General features: G+C 39.8%; 3 protein-coding genes across 3 annotated transcripts; all 3 read right to left on the reverse strand.

Annotated features, from left to right (window-relative positions):
* Positions 1 to 1,702: 1,702 nt before the first annotated feature.
* On the reverse strand, positions 1,703 to 8,412 carry mapk12a (mitogen-activated protein kinase 12a). Its single transcript, XM_004570784.4, has 12 exons — positions 8,141 to 8,412; positions 6,017 to 6,146; positions 5,853 to 5,911; positions 5,626 to 5,737; positions 5,515 to 5,544; positions 5,331 to 5,378; positions 5,030 to 5,144; positions 2,816 to 2,887; positions 2,617 to 2,696; positions 2,333 to 2,411; positions 2,069 to 2,242; positions 1,703 to 1,954 (listed from the first exon to the last, which is right to left on the reverse strand). The coding sequence occupies exons 1-12, from the start codon at positions 8,257 to 8,259 to the stop codon at positions 1,875 to 1,877; spliced, it is 1,098 nt and encodes a 365-aa protein (XP_004570841.1). The 5' UTR covers positions 8,260 to 8,412; the 3' UTR covers positions 1,703 to 1,874.
* A 736-nt stretch (positions 8,413 to 9,148) lies between these two features.
* Positions 9,149 to 15,363, reverse strand: selenoo1 (selenoprotein O1). Its single transcript, XM_012924561.5, has 9 exons — positions 14,685 to 15,363; positions 14,232 to 14,435; positions 13,967 to 14,144; positions 13,607 to 13,737; positions 13,178 to 13,455; positions 12,836 to 13,004; positions 10,969 to 11,154; positions 10,582 to 10,738; positions 9,149 to 10,380 (listed from the first exon to the last, which is right to left on the reverse strand). The coding sequence occupies exons 1-9, from the start codon at positions 15,236 to 15,238 to the stop codon at positions 10,159 to 10,161; spliced, it is 2,079 nt and encodes a 692-aa protein (XP_012780015.2). The 5' UTR covers positions 15,239 to 15,363; the 3' UTR covers positions 9,149 to 10,158.
* A 315-nt stretch (positions 15,364 to 15,678) lies between these two features.
* Positions 15,679 to 22,915, reverse strand: trabd (TraB domain containing). Its single transcript, XM_004570786.2, has 10 exons — positions 22,808 to 22,915; positions 22,219 to 22,259; positions 21,910 to 21,964; positions 21,254 to 21,420; positions 20,777 to 20,917; positions 20,298 to 20,408; positions 20,059 to 20,198; positions 19,006 to 19,178; positions 17,621 to 17,717; positions 15,679 to 17,504 (listed from the first exon to the last, which is right to left on the reverse strand). The coding sequence occupies exons 2-10, from the start codon at positions 22,240 to 22,242 to the stop codon at positions 17,333 to 17,335; spliced, it is 1,080 nt and encodes a 359-aa protein (XP_004570843.1). The 5' UTR covers positions 22,243 to 22,259; positions 22,808 to 22,915; the 3' UTR covers positions 15,679 to 17,332.
* Positions 22,916 to 23,076: the final 161 nt, after the last annotated feature.

Raw genomic sequence — 23,076 nt, forward strand, 5'->3', positions numbered from 1 at the left:
GCATTTACTTATTGCCATTAAACATGGTGTATGTAGGCTGATGGAAATGCCAACAGTTTTCAAGTATTTGTCCAAAAATCAAAGGTTTGACCTGTTGGTAGAGCTAATGGGAAAAAAAGAAAAGAACTTACTCTTTTGTAAAGCTATTTCAGTCTAGACCTACACGGTGGGTCAACCCACGTCACAGTTTTTAGCACAGCCATGTTGTTGCTTGTTTACATGCTGCCCCCTAGTGTTAAATTGTATGTTTGTTAAGGACATGGATATGTTGCTTTTACAAGTATATACCGAACTCGTAACAACAGAAGTGGAGTCCAGCCTTATATTGATTATTTCTTCCATTTTGTTCATTATAAGTTGTTTTCATTGTTTGGCCTAAAAGTGAAGATACTAAGGTTAAACGTAACTTAAGGTTCTGTATATGATGAACCGTTTAAACAGAACATCTGCTCGGAAAACCACCGCAAAAAAAGACAAAAACTGCACAAGTTTCGCTGGAAACATAAAGGTGTGTTTTGCAACCTTTACAAAGTCTAAACAATCAGAAACCTTTGGTTTTGAAATTAAAACGTGAATGTTTGTGCATACCCTGCTGAGGGATTTCACATGAACCACAGTGCACATACACACCCACACGCACACACTTCAAGACAAGTTGCATATAATGCGAAAGTTGCAAGATAGCATATTAACATAAATTACAAGTGTTTGTTAATAATCGTACTTTTAAATACAATACAATTAACTCAACAGCATCCTATTAACAATGGGTTGTTTTTTTTCAAAACTTCTTATTGAATTTCAGTATTTCTATTTCTAAAATACTAAACTTCTTCATTAAAGGTGGGAATACTTAAATTGTACCAGGTGATAGATAGTCATGGACTCAGTAGAACTAATAGAAAAAAATATCTGTACCCCTGAAACTGAAATTGGAACAGTTCTGTGTTGTTTTTACTGTTTTCCTTCAGGTTCTGTGATTCAAGCACAAATCAAAAATAAATGAACAAATGCAACATTAAAATGCCAAGTATCTGCTTTAAGCCACGATGCGTTTGTGAATGGCTTTGCATCAGTAGTGAACGTGATTTTTGGGAGATAGACGTGAATCCTTCCACAGCCAAAGCTCTGGTTGGAGAGACACACAAAATAGATGGACAAGCAAATGGTCACATGTGACCTTTTAGATTAAGGTAAAGTTTTCTGTCAGTACAAGGAATAAAATGATAAAAGAGATACTAAAGGTGGTTGATTTGCCAAAGTCAAGGGTGAATCACAGGTGAATAAATCTTTGAGATGACAGGAAAATCATTTGCACTTCAAAGCTCCACTTCATGGCAATACTCTCAAGGAAGCATGTGGACATGTTTCCTTGTCAGTGTTCAAAGTTTTTCTCTAAGCTGTCCTTGATTTGATAATCCAGCTGAGCTCTATTCCTCTTACTGAATATTAGACTAAAGGCAGGAGGACCCATGACAATTAACAGCTTATAGGGCAGGGCTGTAGCCGAGGAGAGCACCACCGGGGATGACACAAGTGTCGACTGATGTTTATAGGTTAATGGCTTCATTAACTTCTCCACAGATGTTTAATATTCATGCATATCTGTCCAAAGACTTCTGAACCTATAAACTTTGGGTAATATGTACTCACACAGTCCTTTAACGTGTTACTATAAAGCCACTTGATTTGCAGCTGAGACTTTGTATTTTAATGAAACATTTATTATTTTAGAACAAATAAAGTGTCTATTTAACTGTCGTGAAAAATCCCAGTTTACATTCATTAAGTTGAGTTTTCATAGTTGAGATTGTCATTAAAAAAAACGTGTTTGTTTGTTCTGGTTCCAGGTTGCAGTGTCAGCTCTGTGCATGTTACAGTGAGGTTTCCTTGGAGGGGTCCTTGGCTTCCAGCACAACAGGCTTGAAAGACAAGATCTCTGTGAAGGTGTGACCTAAAGAAAGCAGCACAGCAGGATATTAAACAAAAGCACGTAGCTCACACTTTCCACCTCCTTTTGCCTCTGTCCATCTGAAATTGCAACCTCAATACGCCCCTTCATTCTTACGTTTCCACTGGTCCAAAGTCAGCTCTGCATTGTCTAGTGAGTGATCATATGGCTGTGCTTCCGTCTCCTCGTCTGGGTCTCTAAACTCAGTGAAGTAAGGCAGCGTGAGAGCTTCTGCAGCAGTTACCCGTTTTTCTGGATCTAGCAATAACATTCGCTCCAGCACTGACACGGCTGAGTGAGAATGATGACAACAGAAAATCCATTTGGAGTTTGTTTACCAAAATGAAAACACATCAAATTAAAGGCCTGAGTATGTAATACCTTGTGGATTACTTGTGGAAAACACCTTCTGAAAGTCTTTCTTTTCCACTTTTCCAAGGCTTTTGAGGTAGGATTTTGCCTAAGAAGAGACAGAGAGGACAACGAATAGGCATAAAATATGATAAATCCATATTAGGTATGTGTTTATTAACTTAATACTGTACCACTAAAGTCCAACAAAGCACTCAAATCTGCCTCCAGTTCCTAAAATGTCATTGTTTCAAGCACAACTAAGCACCACAACAATCTTTAGGACCACAAAGTTACACATTTTTGGAACTCACATCCTCAGAGTCTAGTTTTGATATAAATTCCTGTGATGGTGTTCCTATGAGCTTCATGATCTCAGTCAGCTGATCTAGGTCTGAAGAAGAGGTGTTAAGGCTCAAATAAGAATAAAAAGGTACAATAAAAAAGATATTAGGTTAGACAAAAGCAACATGTTTGTTTTATAACTTGTGAGTCAACAAGGTGAAAGGATACGGTCACTGCCTTTAAAAAGAGGTTTTCCTTGCAGCATCTCTGCCATGATGCAGCCCACTGACCAAATGTCCACTGAGAAAGAAGAAATAAAAAGCAGAGTTGAGAAAACACCAAACATTTAGTAATCCATTCTAAAACAAAGTGTTACAACAGCCCCACCTAGTGGATAATAACTAAGACAACACCGGGCTTAACAGTACTGACATCTTCTTTTTGTACAATAACTTTAGCATATTTTAATTCATTCTTCTCAATTTAATTTAATTTTATTTATTGTGTGAATTCACAACAACAGTCACCTCAAGACACTTTAAATTTTAAGATAAAGATGCTACAACATTAGAGGGAAAACCACCACAATCAGACGATCCCCTGAGAGATAGCACTTAGCAACAGTGGGACAGACATCTGCTGTGGCATTTAGGATGAGGGGAAAATCGTCCAAGTTACAGGCCCCTCAAAGACATAGATTAATATCAGACACTGTTTAAGTGCCTTATTTTCCAGCATTTTTATTCCCTAATAACTTAAGTAGTAAATAAAAATAAATTCTTCAGGACTGGACACATTTAAACTCTGTGACAAAACAGCAAAAACATTCCAAACTAAAAAAAAAAACCTACAAATTAAAGCCAAAATCTTTCTTTTGTTCACTAAGATTTATTCTATAACCAGCTGAGAATCAATTATCACAGGATATATCACATTTTTGCAAATTGTAATGTGTAGATGCTAACTTGGATGTTTAGTCTATTTTCTGATAATTAACCACAGAAAACTTAAATAGGTCTACTTTCTGTAAACATTCATGGCTTATGTCGTAATATGAAAGTACTTGTACTCTTTTTGGATCCTTCTGTGTTTGTTTGAGAACCCCAACATCTATTTCTCAAATATATCACTATAGCCACCTGCTGTCATAGACAGCAGTCACAAAGGGACCAGTGTTAACTGCTAATACTGCTCATGTTGTCACAGTTATATTGCCATTCTTGGCGACTGTCTCGACAACTTGAACATTTTCAGCTGGGCCTCATGAACTGGAGAATAGCTCTCATTTCTGCAGGACTGTCTTACTGGATCCTAAAACTTGCCCTTTTTTTTTGCTATGAACATCATTGGGTCAAACACTGAAAGCGTCGCCGTAGGGTCAGGATGTGATTGCTGTTGTAAACGTTAGTTATAAACCGGGTCTGGCTGCAAGTTTTTAATCATTGCTCCAAGTCTGTCACATAAACCTTTTCGACAGCAGGTCTTGTGACACGTGTCATTTGTGAAAGTAACAGATCACAAAGCTTGCTGAGATGTTGACTCTTTATATTATATTCCCATCTGGACTAAGCTTTACACTCTCATGATGATCAGACAGAAAAGTCCTTTTTTCACAAGATTGTGATGTATGGACACTGGGCATGTTGCTTATGACCAATCGCAGATAGTTGCACAGTTGCAAAACACACATTTTAGAATATTGCATACATGAATAGTGCTTATTTGGTCAGTTTAATTTCCCTAAAAAGTATATAAAATAAAAAATTGGTAAGTATGAAAAAAAGATTACATTAAAAAAATATTTTGAGACAGAAGATGAGCCTGGCATCAGAATGGAGGCATAAAGGAGACCTTAACTTGATTTGACCACCCTCCTATCCCATTTGGTCCCTGAAAATTACCCAAAATTGGCTTTGTGAAGTTTCATCTAACGAATTAGCAGAAAACAGATCAAACATTTAGGGTACAAAGACTCGGTGTTCTCTATGTCCTGCCAATTGAATTGTTGCACTTTTTCCTTTGAACATTTAATGGGACTATCTTCTGTCAGGGAGTTAAAAGAGCTCAAAAAGTACTGGAAAAATAAGAGAACATAAAAAGCCCCACATTTCAACACACCCCACGTACTCTGAAAAGAGGGGATTCATTGATTTTTAATGGAATGACCCAGCAGCAAAAATCCCACACTTTAAGGTTAATTTAAAATTAAAGCTAGACAAACACTTTGCCATGTTTTCCCTAAAGCTAATATTCTCCACCTACAGGCATCGGGCACTGTTCAAAGGAACATCTAGGAAATGGAGTTAAGCACACAGTGAGTAGAACAACCACTTTGTGCTGTTAATGATTTGGTGCTAATAGGGAGCGCTGAACTTGACACACAGATAGAAAGATCACAGTAAGAGTGCTTTTTTTTTCACCCCTGAATGAGCTCTACATTACCCGTCTGAGTGTAGTGCATCCAGTTCAGGATCACCTCTGGGGCTCTGTACCAGCGAGTTACTACGTACCCCGTCATCTCACTGTCTGCCTGCCTGGCTAAGCCAAAGTCCAAGATCTGCAACAAACATTAAAGTAAAATTAAAGTCTTAGCAGGGACTTAATATAAAAACATACAAACGTCAATGAAATTCTGTCTCGTGCAGTTATCAGTGTTATTACAGAACTCCGTTTTGACAGTGCACGCTAATAAAACAAAAACTGAGACATGATTGTTTTTTTATCAGGGTGTGTTCGTGTGTACCTTGAGCTCGCAGTCTTGGTTGATAGCGAGATTTCCTGGTTTGAGGTCCTGCAAATGTTGACATGAAAAGACAAGCAACGCCGCACCATAGTAGGAAGAGAAACACCAACAACCATTTATCTTAATACTTTTCACATATTTCACATATATGTTTGGTGAAAAATACATATTAAAGAGAGCCTACCCTGTGAATGATACCAGCAGAATGGATATACTGTAATAAAGGAATGCAGCGAGCTGAATATTTTAACATAGTAATAATGGATTGGCAGCTGATCAAAGCAGAGCTCCTTACCTTGAGCCCTTTAAGCATCTGGTAAACCAAATATTGAATTTTTTCTTCTGAGAGCTTCTGCATCTTCATCAGCTTCCCCAGATCTGTTCCCATGAAGGGCATCACCAGATAACTTGGAAAATAACAAAAAATCATATTTAAAACTTTACAAATGTCCTTGAGGATTTGCAGAGAACACAGTTTTAATATCTCCATGCTTCTGTCAGAGTGGCAGAAAAGGTACTTACAAATCACGAAATCTGTCCAGAGAGAGGTCAGCTGTAAACACATCTAACAGGCCAATCACCTACATCAGGAGGAAATGACATCAAATCAACGTTTCATATGAGGCATGTGTCTATAAAGACATTAGTTTGCTCATTTTAACAAGTTTGGACTTTTTTATGCTCACATTTTCATGTTTCATGTGTTTGAGGAGCCTCAGCTCCCTGTAGGCCCGTTTTGCAAAGATGTCAGACTGGAACGGTCTGTAGAGCTTCTTGATTGCCACCTTTGCTCCTGTTCTTGAGTCTCCTGCAGAGCTGAAGGAGATATGAACACAATATTGTGCAAACGTTTCGAGACAACTCGCATTTTTTAAATATTTTGCTAGGAAAATTAGAAACAGATGATTTATTGAAATGTACAAACATAAATGAAAATATGTGAATTTGTGAAATTCTAACAAACATAAAAGTCAATATTTTGTATGACAGCTTTTATTCTTCAACACAGCCTAAAGTTTCTTAGGCAAGCTTTCTTTTCATTTCTTTAAGCTTCGGGAATAGTTCTGCTTCTTCAAGGACATTCAAAGCTCTTCTTTGTTGGGTATACTTTTACTACATTAGCAGTGTTTTTGGAATCACTGACATGCTGAAAAATGAAGCCACTGGCAATCCGATGCTTTCCAGGTGCTTTTCCATGGTGGATCAAAATCATTTTTGCATTCATAATTCCATCAGTTTTGACATGAATAGAACCTCAAACCATGACCTAGTATCCACTGTGTTTTACAGTTGGCTGTAGACACTCACTGTTGTATTTGTCTTTTAACCTCCTTCTTATATATCGAGGATTTAAACCAAAACTTTAAACATTCTTATTCATCGCTCCGCAGGACCTGTTACCACTGATTTTCAGTGTAGTTTGACATACCTTGGCCTTTCTCCCTGTTTTCATTCCTCATGACTTCCTGACAGCCATCCTTTCACTGAGACCATTTCTGATGAGGCTTCAGCAAGTAGTAAATGGACTAACTGAAGTGCCAGATGCATCTCTCGAGTCTTGTGTCAGGGGTTTGCTGGATTTTTTCAAGTTTCTTAAGGGCATGACTTTCAGATACTGCTCATGTGTTATAGACAGTTTTTTAAGCTGGCCACTTATTCTTTTCCAGTTAAAGCACACACTGTTCACCAAACCAACATGGGCCAAGTTTCTACCTAATAGCTTTTTGGGAATTTCCTTGTTGGTGCAAAAATATTATTTCATTCTTGTTATATTTGGGATTTTATTTAGATTCAGCTAAATAGAAACAGAAATAGAAACAAATTATTTGTTGTTGTTTTTTTTTGATGGGCCACTAGTATCGAAGCACCTAAAGATAGTGTCTAAAACCAGTTCTTTGTTAAGTTGTTTGTTACACAACAGTGGTTAATCACTCAACATTGGTGCCTCCTTTTATGCTTGAATGATTCATAGGTCAACATTCCTCTGAAAATGGTCAGATTCAAGGAATAGACTTGCAATTAGTGAAAAAGAAGCCAATTAATTTTGAAAGACTTTCGGAAAGCCTGGATAACTGATGCCAGAGAGCATTTAAAAATATTAAAGAAAGTCTGGTTTCTTGGAAGCAAAGATATCAAGATATCTGCACAGCACTATACATATGCGATGGCGTGAGACAAATTTTAAAAATAGCCCTTTATTATTTCCTGTATGAGGAAATCTAGGCAAGGAACATTCCTGGTTAGGCTGTGTAACTGAAAAGTTGTTTCCTTATCTTCGGTTGAGGAATTGTGTTTTTTAGTCCAAATCTGTGTTTACAGGCAAACACCTACTTGCTCTGACGTGGCTCGGCAGTGATCTCTGGCTGGAACGGAGTTGTTCATGTGTTATTAAGTTGTATTCAGTCGGTCAGTGTCCGCCCAAGACGTTAATCATTGATAACAAAGGGTCCGCATGCTGCGAGACGCACAAAGGTGCCTGAAAAGCCGCTTTTTACTATCGTGCTTTTATTAAACTTGGCTCAGCTTTGCCATTTCACACGCAAATGTGCTGCTCATAATTAAGCTCTGTTGCTGTCAGGGTGATTGTGTAGAACGCAAGTAGTGTTGCTGCAAGTGTCTCCATCATATCAGGAAGTGAAGCAGCATGTGTTCAGCGGACCGTAGATACTTTTTCTTTTGTTTGACTGTGGCACAGTGCAGCCGTCTGTAGGGCACCATCTGTTCCGTCGCTCTCTTTGTTTCACCGCTCCACATCAAGCAGCAGTGCTGTCGGCTAATAGTTTCTTCCAATTTCTTAAGGTTTCACTTACCATACCGTCCCGTACGCTCCGGTCCCCACCTGCTTCAGATCCCGGTACCGCTCCGGTACTTCCCATGATGTTTTGTTAATTTCCAGGCGGTGATAGCCCGGTCTGATTCGCGTATTCATCTTATCTATTATAAACTCGATAGGCAGTACAGCACAAGCCCCTTTTTAAACTTGTTTAGGCTCTTCCGGCGTTACGATCTCATTGTCCCAGATCCCACCTATGCGCTCACCCGCGATCATTGCGCAGCTGTACTCAGGGCGCACCCTGAGGTCGCTAAAAGCCACTCCCGAGTCCTGCTGTAGTAGGCCTACAATTAAAGGTGAAGAAGAGAAGGCAACGTGAGAGAAACGAGCACATAGCGCTTTAAGTGCGTAAAACCTGTTTAGCAACCTAAGGATATGATTTCATTTTATAAATACACAAACGAGTGACAAATTAAAGAAGAAACTACAACCTTGACTGAAAACTAAATAAAAAAATGTTCAGAGTAAACATCTTCATGATGAGGTATTTCTGTTCAAATAGGGGTAGACAATGCTTTAACTGACAGGACAGATGGAGTCACTCGTTGGTTTAACGAGTAAGAAATTGGCGTGAAACGTGCCTTGGCTTTCGCAATCCGGTTGTCTTTGTAACTTGCGTGTTTGCGACACCGTAGTCTACATTCAATTGTGCTATTTAGGAGGAGCCTACAAAGAGCAAATGTTTCAGGCGTGTTGGAACAGGAACGTTACTCAAGCCAGGAGGCACCAGCTGTGCTTTTAGAAATCCTTGAATGTGTCACCCAGGTAACAGAACAAGGAAACAAGCCTATCACAAAACCAAACTGGAAATGTTACATGGTCACGTGTTCTGTGTGACATTTACACAGGAGGAAATGTATTATTTGAGAGATTAAGAAACAGTGACAACATTAAAATGCTACGCAGACATGGACGTGGAGTTTCCTTCTGTAACTGAACTGCAGGTATGCCACGAAGTAAAATAAAAAAACAAAGACACAATGACTCTTGATCACTCAGTTTATTGATTCTGTTAGAAGAGCTCCAACGGACATTTCACATAAAGCATATTCACCAAAAAGGCGCAACATGTGATGAGTAGTGCTGTTGCGTATGTAGTACAGTTAATACAAATCTATGAATGGCTGTGGCTGTCTTCTACTCTTCGCACAAAAAAAGTCTTTTTGTGGCACATTCTACAAATAACTTCCTCTTTCTGTGCAGCCACAACCTGAAGAAAGTAAATCGCAACATCCTGTTCTCGTTTGTCCTTCACTAAACTTGGTTACTAGACAAAAAAAAAAAAAAAAGTAAATTACATCCGTGGCTCTATGAATGTCTTGACAGCTGCAAAAGAAAATGCTTTCTAATATAGGAAAACATACTGTGCGTGCTTATCTGCTTTATATTGTGCGTGTTTGTTGGCTGCGGCATCCTAATCATGTGTAGTAACAGTTTTAGCCACAGATATAATATCATCATAACACATTCACTCTCTCACACACATATTTTTGGTATATGTCGAGGTGTCACCTCACAGTTTGTCAGAGCCAGACAGGCCACTGTAAGACTTGTTGCCTGACTCATCATTAATAGCTTATTAAACACAAAACAGACAGGAAAAAAAAATTGACCCGAGTTTCTGTAAATATACTGCTTAAACTGCACAATATCATATATAAATTTTATATAAAATCTCATCCACTTATTTAAGGATGACTCAAATGTTAAACAAGGATACAAAAAATGATATTACAGCTTTAAAACGTATATCTTTTTAAATTTTATATAGAATTTGTATTTTTTGTGGAAACAAACTCAACACGCTGTCTGTTTTGTGCCATCCAGCTTGCCTGTGAGGTGCTGTGCCTCATGCCGACCTTCCTGAAACTGCCTGCTAAAATAACAAAGTTGTCCAGCAGCTGAAGAGTTATAAAAATGTGAAAAAAATTATCTTTAAACACTTTGAAACGCTCTTGTTATTTTAGGCAGGAGAGATCACGGTCAAGGAAGTTACTACGAAGATCATGTGACACAGATTTCATTGGCCCAAGCTGGGGGCTTGCTGTCATAAGGCACAGGATTTCTGGGCATAGCGGTAGCTGCTTCTTGCTGTTGCTCCTCTCCTTCATCCCTTTCTCCTTCTGCACTGGTCCCACCTCCACCAACCCACGCAGGGAGCTCCAGACCTGGCTGTGAAGAGAAAGGCTTCTCCAGAACCTTGAGGACACGCTGGACCTGCAGCAAAGAGCAGAAGTGAGACTGGGTCACCACACTGAAAATGAAAAACTTAAAAGGGAATTAAGGGTAAATGAAGCACAGTCTGATTTCCAGTGAATGCTTCTGGGGAAGTTGTCTGTATTTCTCTACCAAAATCTACAGGAGACAAAGGTAGTTATGTTTCTATCTAGTAAAAATTAGAATCGACTAGAACCTGACCTCAGAGAAGTCCCCATTCTCAGCAGCCTCTATGGCATTCTGGGCAATGTAGTTTCTGAGTATCACGCGAGGGTTGGTGCTGTCCATCACCCTCACTCTCTCCTCCTGCACAGCCTGCACATCACTCTGGCCTTCCAGCTCACGAGCCAGACGTTTCCTGTGGCAGTGATAACACAAAACATTCCCTCAGAGAAGTGCAGCAAAGGAACAATAATCACCTCGACACACATTTCCTCTTTTTTCTGTCTGTTTGCACATTTAAAAAAAAAAAAACCCAAAAGCTAATCCGGTCTATGCAGGTCCTCCTCTGCTCTCATTTTCCATGCTTTTCTTTCTCGTCCCTTGCTAATAAAACTTACTCACTCATTTTTTTTGCCCCCGTCTCACCTATACTGAGTGATCCAGGATGTCCAATCCTCTGCCTGTTTGGTTTTCAGCTCCTCCTGGGTGGTCTCCATCAGATCCTTTAGTTTGCTGAGTCGCTCTAACTGCCTCGCGATTGTTGCTCTGTCTGAGATCATCTGGAACAGTGCTGGGTTGCTCTGAGCCATAGAAAGCAGCACTGCCAGTTCACTGTGGATACAAAACATCACTGTTATAATTCTTATAGGCCAATAAATAAATATGTTGGAAAAGAAAACACAGACATAGTGCAGGCAATCTAAGAGTTTAGAGAGAAAGTAAGGTACTGAGATAAAGAGTCCAGTGACTGTTTGTATCCATAGAAAGACTGGGTTACACAAAACTCACTCCAAAGTCCATCTTTATTTCTAGATTAGTCAGGGATCAACCTTCCACATAATTTGGGGCATCATAAAATGCAGAATTAAATATTTTCTTTATAATTGTTTCACTTGCTAAATAATGAGCTCAGCTATTTCTGTCTGTATTTGAGCTCCAGATGTTCTCTCCAGTCTGCAGACACTCGTTACCATTCAGGGAAAATGCATCACAGGTACCATTACCCTTCTAAATTAATTTGATAAGGATTGGGTTTCAGAAATTTTAATCAAATTTAATACTTTCGAATCCTATTTTAACAGAAAAATATCAGATTACAGGTTCCCATAAAAAACAAAAACAAATAAAAAAAACCAACAACAACACTTCAAATAAGCATTTAGGACCATCTTGAAAGCTATGCTGGGTAGGCAGTAGAAGGATAATAAAATTATGGCACAACAGCTGCTAACAAAGGCAAACAAGGTCAGTGATGGCAGTAATTTATTGTCCATGTTGAATTTGTTGAAGCATTTGTCTAGTTTTAGGAAAATGGACATGTGATATGGGTGTAAAGGATCCGGGAAGGGCATATGGTTTCTGATAACATCCAACAGACAGCAAATATGGGTATCACTTCCAAAAGTCTCAGTTCCCGAGATCCCAAACAAAAAAACAAAAGAAAAGAAAAAACAGTCCCAATGGGTGCAAACCAAAACAAGGTCTGAAGTGCTTCCAAAAACTATGTTAAAGTGTTACAGTATCCCTGCCTGCTTATTTAGTACTGCGATTCTTACTGCTCTCCTCTTGATACTGGACAGATTTTAGAGTTAAAAATGCTGGATGGATAGGCATGTGACCTAAAATGAGTGATAATTTTACTTTATGTTCAGTGGTTAGTATTATCGCCTCACAGGAAAAAGATTCTGTGACTGCACACCGGCTACTCCGGCTTCCTTCCACGGTACAAAGAGGTGCAGTTAGGTGAACTAGTGACTCCAAACTGGCTGTACGTAAGAATACGAAGATAAATAGTTGACTGTCACTCTGTGTTAGCCCTGAGATAGACTGCCAACCTGCTCAGGTGCGCGCTGCCTCTCGTCATAGTAAGGTACTGAGATAAAGAGTCCAGTGACTGTTTGTATCCATAGGTTCTAGACTCCTTTGACCCTTAAATGGATAACCAATTTTAAAAAATGAATGAATGGATTGACCGATGGGTGAATAAATGGAAACAATAATATCAATGTTTGCATCATTTTCTGCTGCCTTCAAGTCACCAAAAATATCAACAGATGCTGCTTTAAGAAGCAGCATGTAAAAGACATGATGTATATGAAGCCTCACTAGTGACACCCAGAGGCTGCAGTATGAACTACACTGAATAAAAAGCAAAACATTTGACATTATCACCACAGGCACAGTCATTATTTCTATTCTAATAGTTTTAAGTAAAAATATAAGTGAATTTGGCCATGATGCGTAACACGCTGGGCTTGTGTGTGTGTAGCGGTATAACTATTAGCTAGCTCACCGTGGATCCATCGTGGGCTTGTTGGCAGCCTTGAGCTCCTCTAGGGAGGCGCACTGCTCAATCAAGAGGTCTGTGGCTTTCTTGACAGAGTCCTCTTCTCCCTCGCTATTTTCCTCAGTGGGACAAGAAATCAGACTCAAGCTACGGAAGGTGTTGGTGAAGTCAGCACCTGCAGAAGGGAGGCAGAAAAATGTTATTACAATGTTACATCCATCATTAAATATTTTTCCTGTTTCATATGCAGTGCCGTATGCACGCATTCTTAGACTCTCAGTCTGTCACTAGATTAAATGTTTCGTCACATCAAACTCTCTTTCTAAGCAGTACACAAAATAGTCCCACCTGTGTTGTGCATTGTCTGAAGCAGTTTGGTGATCAGGATCTCGTCCTCAGGGTCCTCCTTCTTCAGCAAACCCAGCTTCTTCCTCATGTTCTCCAAGTAGAAACGGTTATAAAGATCCAGGTACTCCTCCAGTACAGCCTCAGCCCGGTCTGGTGGCAACTCTGGAGCAAGAGCCTCTGCTAGCTTTACGAGGTTCCACCTACAGATAGCTGGCTGGGCTTGGTAGGAGTATCGTCCAGAGTTGTCCGAGGCATTACAAATAAAATCTGGATCAAATCTGAGAGAAATAAGAAGCGCTCAAACCTAATGTGTTATAATTAATGTATTATAATTATGGCTTCACTCCGACTCCGTGACTCTAACCTAATGAGTATGATGGTAACATGTGTGACAGGAATATTTTAAAATGCATACAGTTAAACACTGACCTGTCCATGAAGCCGTATGGACCATAGTCCAGCGTGAGTCCCAGGATGCTCATATTGTCCGTGTTCAGGACACCGTGGCAGAATCCCACGCACTGCCACTGAGCCACAAGTCGAGCTGTACGAAGCACCACCTACATACAGGAAGAGATAACAGCAATCCCATCAGGTCTCTAAAATCTGAGAACAGCCCTGAGCATATTACATCATAACTTCTTTCTATGGATCAGATAAAAAATGTTATCAAAGTTATTCCAGGCCTACAGTGCTAAGAAAATCTTGAATACATAACAATTTTTGATTTGCTGCAACATTTCACTGTCTCTACACGCTGACAGGTGAGAGTGTAACTCATGCTCTGACCTCTCGAAAGAAAGCTACGTTCCTCTCCACCCGATCTGGGTAGTTCTGTTGGATCTCAGGGTAGAACATCTCAATGACATAATCCATCATTTGACCTCGGATCTCATCGCGCCCATAGCTGGGACCCTGGCGACCTGTGAACTCATCGGCGGGCTTGAAGATCTCAAAAGATCCAAACCTGCTCAGGCCGTGAACACAAACAAATCCCATTTAAACACAAATAGAAACTCAATATGAGTAAGTAGGTCAGGTAATGTGCACCCACCTGATGAAGGTAGGAGCAATGCGGAGGACCACAGAACATCTTTCGTGGCGAGCGTGCCCGTTGTAGTACACATCACGTATGACCCTGCTGTCGGAAGTGACTACAGAGCCTGCTCTGGTGGTGGGCACTCCCAGGAAGAACATCGCCTCGCTGCACAGGAACTCTCTTATACTGGAACGCAGGACCTTACGGCCATCAGCTTGTCTGTGGAAGAGAAAAGGACTTTTTTTTTTCCAATGCTCAGCAAAAAAGGTGCATCTGATTGCCAAATATTGCCTTTCTTCAATCACATATGCTCTGTTAAAACAGAGAATCAAAGTATTTTTCATGTTTTAATCTCTCTGGTGGAGTTATAAAAATAGATTAAGCCACATTTATTCTTAACCTAATAAATAAATTAAACATAATCTTGCAAAGCCCACTCAAACTGACAATGAAAGCAACCCCTTGTACCTGGAGTACGGGGTCAGCCCAGCTCCTTTCACCTGAATCTCCCACCGGCCACTCGGGTTTTCTCGGAGAAGTTCGGGATCTTGGCCAGACGGAACCTTCACCTCTCCCAGGTAACAGGCCGCCCCATCGCCCAGCTGTCCGGCGAATTGTCCGAACTGATGTCCGCAGTAGCAGTGAGCGGCGGGTTCAGATCCTGGCATGACTTTGGATCCGCTGAGATATTCTGGCCCGAGAGGATCGTTCACGACCTCCTCTCCGTCCAGCCCCAGCAGTGCCTGAGCTTGGTGGGACACGGCCACGAACCGAGGCTTGGTCAGCGGTTGTGGTGTCACCCGGGAGAAACACGCTCCCTTCACCTGCCGCACCCCCTGCTCCTCGGATGGATCCAGGGGAAGTTTCTTGAGGGCGACGTTGTCAAATTCGAGCCGCTCCAGTGAAGAACGACTCATGGCCAGACCCATGTCGTCCATCCCGGCAGTGGAGACGAGTCTTAAGGCGGACACACCGGAAAGAAAGACGCGTGACGGTCCCAGCCTAGGTCCTAAATAAGCCATGCAAACCAGGCCATCTGTCTGCGTCTATCCGCTGGCGCAGTTAAAAAGTATTCACTAGTCACGCTTTCATAATCCTGCAAGCTACAGCGGATGTTTGTGAGATACGGTGTAACGACAGTATTCGTCCGATCGGAAACAAACAGAAAATACGGAACTGCATTGACCGAATAGAGTTATTTAGGTTTAAAATATTTTTTCTCATAAATTATCAAAATAAATTAAATTTAAAAAAAATCATTTGCATAAAATTAAAACGACAGGACTACAACAGTTTTGAGACAAATATATTTTTCCTTTACTTAAAATGTTTATAAATTCCATTTCTAAATCTCACTGCTTGGTGTGTTTATGTGTTTACATCAATGGCAGTACAACACGCTGAGGAAGAAAATCTTACAATACAAGGATTCCTACAGGAAATGGGAGACACACACAGAGGAGATGCTGCAGAGGTTGGACTTTATATGAATTATCCAAAATATGGAAAGCTTGCAAGTTGTCCACTTATGATTTCAAGTTCAAGTTAATCTTTCATATTCTTTTATTCGGATTATAAAAGGAAATTAACTTGTCTAACTTTACCTTGAAATTAATGTCTGTACAGTTTAGACTACTCGATTATTATTAATGGGACAGCTCATATTTCAAGGGAAGGTCATGTAGCCAGTGATTACAAACTCAGTAAGAAGCTCTACAAGAGATACAGCTCAGTGTTGGGCAATGTAAGACTCAAAGGCAGCAGTGATAACAGAATAAGGCTTTATCTCCCAAATCTGACCGGCTCAGTTTCCTTCATAGAAGATAAAAAACAACAGTCATTAAAAACATGATGGTTCATTTGAGAGAAAGAAACATGTTTTGTAATTTTCAGCATTTCGGTCCATGAGTTTATCTCAGACTGGGAAATAATAATGCATATATTCCAAAAGTACAGTTGGCACACTGAATATTAGGATGTTTCCTTGTGATGGTTTTTAGAGACAACTTTCTGTATATAATGCATATATTTGTGTGAGAGGGCCCCAAACTGGAGGTATAAACAACTCTAGAAGTTGATAGATGATGCACTGCTCTTCCTGAGGCATATATAAACCTGTTCTGTATGCATGGGTAATGACATAAATGGGTGTATGGTATCATTTCAGCTGCAACCAAGTCAACACAAACTTTTTAGTATTTAGAAAATAGGCAGATCATGTAATATCATAAAGACATCCTCTTTAATCTTGCATTGAACCTTTGCACGTGTAAGATAACAACACACATTTCTGCAGCTCCAATATGAGGCACTTGTCTTGTTGATGTTGGCAGGACGGTGCACAGAAGAAATCAGTGAAGTTTGTCTAATGCTTTAAAAACGTATTGAGAATTAGGAGAATGACGCTCAGTCTGATTCACATCATTTTCATGTATTCCTTACATACATATGTGGGCCAGTCTATACAATAACTATATATTGTATTTTTCCACTTTTTTAACATAGCTGTATTTTTTTCCCCTCTCCCAGACTGCATGTACAGAACAAAAATGTTATCAGTCTCTAATAAAGTGCTGAACTTGAAACAAGCCAATTACCAACAATACTGGTCGGCACTATATGAAGGACTAAAGAAACAGCATGCTCCCAGAAAAATCCCCCACTATATCAGGGCCCGTGAGTAACAGTGAACCTGATGATCAGGATGCTAATCAAATAATAATAATGAAAAAGAAAACGTGTGCATGAGTCCTTTGAAGGAATGCTGTGGAAAATATAAATATACTCAAAATGAACTATTGGCCTTTGTGAATCTTACCATAAAACAAACAAACAAAAAAATATATATATGCATGAATTTGCACAAAATATGCAAGGTACTCAAGAGTACTGTCATGGTTTCTTTGGCAGTACAGCCCTGTTGTGTCTACAGAGACATCATTATAAAGTGGGGAGCTCTGAACCCCATTAGGTCCTTGTTAGTTCACAATATGGGCTGGTGAACCCTCTTCCTCCAGCCTCACCTGACACCTGATTTTAAGGCCATTGGTGATGGATGCATTGTTTTAATAGATCATAATTCTGTTTCACAGATGGCTTAGAGAAGACCAGTTGGGTCAAGCAGGAAGAGGCCGCAGTGTCTCCAGTAAAGATCGGACTGGAGGTAAAGACAGCAGGGCTCTACCTAAACTTCCACCGACACGATAACAGGCATATCCCAGCATTCCCATCATGACGCCCTTTATGACAGCGCACAACACCCAGCCAACGCGTGAGGGAGGTGCGACACTAGGGAAGACAGAGACACACAGAGTTACGGTTGTAATGCCAAATCAAACACAAAAGGATTATGCTTATGGATTTATGGTGTAATTTACTGCGTACAAACAATATGCGAAACATACCTCATGATTTCATTAATATTAAGCTGCTTGTCCCAGTTTCGTTCTATGCCAGGGACGTGACCCATCCCTACGACTCCCACCACCACAGCAGGCACTTCTACAAAAAGAACAATGATAGCATAAACAATGTCTACACTCGGAAATGTTGATGCATAAAAGAATTGGTTATTTGGGGGAACTGAGTACATCTCCACTTTTACATTTAAAAATAACACAACTATTCCAGGGAAATGATCTCCGAATTTGCAAAGCTTTCTCTTGTTTAACTATTCAGAAACTTCTCATTACTGCAAAACATAGGCGTTACTGTCAAACTACAACATCCACAACCTCTTTTGTAGTTTCACAATGAATACAGATTTAGTTTCTAAGTTTATTCAGCAAAAACAGAAGAGAATGACTTACTGTTACAAAAAATGAAAAAGCATTTCCATTAAATGTCTGCACCACATTAAAACCACACCGACATCACTGGTCAGCTGATTTCACAACAATTGAGCCACATATCTGATGACAGATATGTGCACAGTACTTAACAGCTAAAATAAAGTTTTGACTCTTTAGTTTCAATTATATTGAGCAATGTTTTTTAAACCACAAACTAAACGGACAAAAAAGTATTTTATAAGTGGCTGGAAAAAAGGAATTAACACCCATATAAGAATGAAAGAGAGACTTTAAAACTATACCGTGAAATTCACTGGCCAATTCATTAGTTAAACACAGTTGAACCCTCTTTTGACTTCAGAACTGCCTTAATTCTTCACGGCACAGATTTTCTAGGGTGCTGGAAACATTCCTCTGAGATTTGGGCCCATATTGACATGACAGCTACAGTTGCATTTTGGTATAATGCTGCAGTAGCACATCTGCTTGGAGGTATGATGTGTGTCCAACAATGATCTTTTACATAATTTGATTATAACAAATATCTATTTGAGTTAGCGTTTCCTTCCTAATCAGCTGAAAGCAGTCTGGCCAGTCTCCTCTGACCTCTGTCATCAACAAGACACAATATTTTCACCCAGAGAACTGGCACTCACTGAATATTTTCTGTTTTTTTGGCCCTTTGTAAACACTAGATATTTCCATGTGGGAAAATCCCAGTAGTTCCACAGTTTCTGAAACACTTAGAATCCACAGTTACACTTAGACCTTATGGCAAGTCCTTTCTTGCCTATTCTGATGCCTAGTTTAGACTTCAGCAGATTGTTTTGCCCATGTCTACATGCCTACATACAGTTGCTATCATCTGATTGACAGATTAGAGTTTTGTGTAAACAAGCATTTGAACAGGGGTACCTAATGAACTGGCCAATGAATGTATAATAACATAAGATGAAACCAATTTATTGTCCTAGCTTTTTGAGGATTGTAATACGCACTCTGGGCATTAGGGGGGGACTCCACACAGCGAGTAGCCTGTCGGAGAGTGTGTGTGAGGTAGATGTCTCTTTCAGCCACAATGGTTTTGTGAAGAGCAGGAAACTCTCCAATCATCTCTGACATAGTTTGCTCAAGCAGGTCCTTCTGTTTACACTTCTCCACATCCTCTTTACTGAAACATGACACAGCAGTCAATTTAACAGTGAAAAGGAAGTGACACAGGACAGAGAATATAGTCTTGTTCTATAACTGTGGTGTTTTAGAAACAATTTAACACTTCCTACTTTACGTCTTTATACAGGATGCAACGCAACCTTAGAAACATTTCATTTTCTTAATTATATTTAGTGCAATACTAGCAGAGTCTGGATTAACATTGACATTTAAGGTTTTCAGTATAGAGACCAACATTCCAGTTCCTGAACTTTGACACAGTAGTAAGCATGAAGCTTAAATAAACTTTATCAGACTGCCTGGTTGGTCTCCAACATAAGCTTTAAAAACATACTTGTATTCCTTTAAGTCTCCATAACCAACATTTTATAATTCTGAGGTTCAATCTCAGAGTTGCTGAAAGCCACAATGGTTTTATAGATTTACAGACATCATCATTTAGAAAGAAATGGTAGCATTGCTGTTACTCTGAAAATGTGAGTGCTCACTGCCTGGTTGTACACAAAACACAAACACAGCAAGTCATGATTCTCACACATATACACTGTAGTTGCATTTTTACCCAGGCAAAGACTGCTGAAAACAATACGGTATTATCGCTTTACCATTTTCCACAAATTTCACCATTAACATTTAAACTTCTGTTTCACAACTTTGCTTTTGTACGTTTCCACAAAACTGAACCATCCTGAACCAATTTAGCGAGCAATATAATCCTTCTTGCCAAAAACTCTGAATGATGACTCTTCTCTAACGTCAGCATTATTCATGTATTTGAGCAAGCTGTGAAACGATGCACACTGTCCGCTGAATATTTGGTACTAAAACAGAGTCGTGTTGACGCTGTGTGACAGAAAGCGATCAAGATGAATTTATACCTGATTGGGTCTGACAGAAAGCAAAGACCCCAGGCCAGACGGGCCTTCTGCCAGAGACTGAGAGCAGCGATGGCTCTCTTGAACGTCACAGGAATTGGCCGATCCCCGAGATGAAATTTACAAAAAGGTACCCGGCCAGCCTAAAAGAGAAAGGTAAAAGTTTTTAAACAAACAAAACAAAAATAATAATACATAATCAAATTATTCTCCACTATGTTGCATTTGTGTGCACGGGTTACCTCTTTGAAGGCCTCCCTAAACTCTCCTCCAGGCGCCATGCCCAGTTGCTCTGTGATGTGAGCTGAAACTTTGAGCAGCAGAATCTGCATCAGACCCGACATCACCCCATTCTGACAAACAGAGCAAATAAATTAACACCCACTTCCAGTGGTCAAGGTCATTCTTTAAGTACATAGTAATTTGACAGTAATACAAGCCCAAAGAAAGTATACAATAATACAGGAAACTAAAGAAGTTAGTTCAGAAGTTTTATCCCAAATATCAAAAAAGTAGGAAACAAACCCAAAACTCTTAAGTGACACTCAACGCTATATTTACACCATACTGAAACAAAGTTTAAAATATCAGAACTTGACCATCATTGCCTTATTTAGAATAAATGTACTTCCACTGTCTTTGTTTCATTATGACCTTTTCCACCTCTCTTCATCTACCACTGCTGTTTTTCACACAACCAACACCTTTCATAAATCCTGACCTGTTTGATAGCCTGCTGAACCTTATCCAGATTGATGTCTTTGGCTTCCTTTAACAGCGTATTCTCGTCCATCTTCAACATCGATACCCTATACTGGCACAGCTCCACCACGACCACGTCTGGCTGCACAGCTCGGATCGTCTGCACCAGGAGAAGGAGCACAGCGGTGTGAAAAATCAAGAGACAAATACAGAATAAGAAAGCAGAAGACTGGAATGTCAAAGCAAATGAACAGTTATGAAAGAAGCAAGCACAAGAGAAATCAATGTGAAAGAACAAAAGAGACAGGTTATGCTTGCCAAAACAAGAAAATAAAAAGAAACGACATTTAAATATGTAATTCTGTGAGTGTGCTTCTCCACACACACAGAATTACACCTAAAATTTCACCTACCATTAACAGTATATCACATTTTAAAAGAGTTTAAGTGGCTTCCTGCTCTGTAACAGTCCTGTTTTTCCCCCTCATTGGCTCACCGTGGCTACATCCTTTTTGCTGCTATCACTGAAATGGGCAGTGCCCACCAGGTATAAGATGCTTCCATCAGGTGCAGTAAGACGAGACACCGTCTCTGGGAGTTCAGGAGACGACTGGCGGCGCTGGGCTCGCAACTGCCAAAGCAACTCCACTGCTTCACCATCCGCTATACAGGAGAGGGATAAAAGTTTATTAAACTGACAGAACAATTAAAGTTATGTCTTACTATAACCATTATATTATGTGAGGGAAGGTACATAATGCACTATGCTAAATTGTAGAAATTTACATTTAAAAAGTACCTTTGAGAGGAATACACTAATAAAATCCTTAGCACGTGCATTTAAATGACAAAAAATAGAGTTCTTACTATTTTACCAATAGAAAGCTACTTGAAGTTATTACTATTATTATTTTAGATTTACTTCAATAATAATGACATGCCTGTTGCAGTGCCCCCCTAATACCGATGCATTCATTGGTCTCGGATTACATTCAGTTTTATTCATTCAAATATTCGTAATAAAAAGTTATGAATGTGAGACAATATTTCACAACAAGTGGTCCCTTAAAGATAAGGAACTACATACATTGTCTCATGAAATACTGTTCTCACAATATGTTTAGAAGGGGGGAAAAAGAAACAACAACTCACAAAGATCTGGAGGTAGACACGGCATTCCGTCCCCCGAAGGGCCGACTGAATCGTCCTGTGAGACATTGAAACAACAAAGTTAAATATAGTGGGCTTATTTACATCAGCAGCAGATTAAAATGTTATTCTTATTGCTCAAGTCAAGTCAGTTTAAGAAAGGTGGGGCAGCTTCACATAAGTGGCAATTGAGAAACAACAGAGACTATGTTACATCACTCTAAAAACTCAGAGGCTGACGCAGGGCTATCTCCCACCTGATAAAACACCCTATTTTTCAGCCAGACCAATAAAACATGTTTCTTTACCAACCTCCGAGTTGTTTTCTTGGTCCATGCTTGCAGCCCTGGGAGCTGTATGTGACAGAGAGCAGATGGAAGTCATTGGCGCACACAGAGAGCGGTGATGCGTTCACTGACAGTAACGTAGACACAGCACAGCCTCACTGACTGCTGACGTTGCTTTATGTGTAACGACAACAGCTGCCGACTTCTCTAAACGCAGTTTAAACGCGATCAACGCTGGCTAAAGTAGTTGCTGCCGCTGATTTCAGAGAATTAAATCAAAGAGGCACCGTTATCTAAAACGAGAGCATTATCAGTAAGATTAGAACAACTGCGCAGTAAAGGAAGAAGCGCCTAGTCGGTGGAAGGTCTAACGTGCAATACCTTACTTCCAGGTGTAGAGCTGCTAAATACTGAACGTGTAGTTACCGAGGGCTCTTCGTTTTGGCTAGCTACCTTTACTCAAGCTATTGTGGGCTAACAAGTCCGCCAGGAATCTGCTCTCATTAGAGGAATTTAAAAAAGAGGATTTTTTAAAAATAAATGCGAATCTGAAACACGAGATATAAGATACTATACGCGATAGTTGTCTATAAAAAGAAAGACCTGTTACTTACTAAGTCGGCCCTTCTGCCAGAGTGCTCTCCGCTAGTACAGCAGCACAGTGTCAGGCTGTATCTGACAGCCGCGGTGCATTCTGGTACATGTAGTCATTGATTGTTGAGACGCATTTTGGGGTATTTAATTATAAAGATAACGCTTTTAATCCTTTTTTATGAACATTTCACACGTTACAACCAAAGCCATATTATCCATGTGATTACTCGCATTAGGACTGCTAAAGGTTTTCACAGGGCAACAGTCCTAATGTGTAAATCAACACAGT

The sequence above is a fragment of the Maylandia zebra genome, linkage group LG7 (assembly GCF_041146795.1).
Source record: "Maylandia zebra isolate NMK-2024a linkage group LG7, Mzebra_GT3a, whole genome shotgun sequence".
Classification (NCBI taxonomy): Eukaryota; Metazoa; Chordata; class Actinopteri; order Cichliformes; family Cichlidae; genus Maylandia; species Maylandia zebra.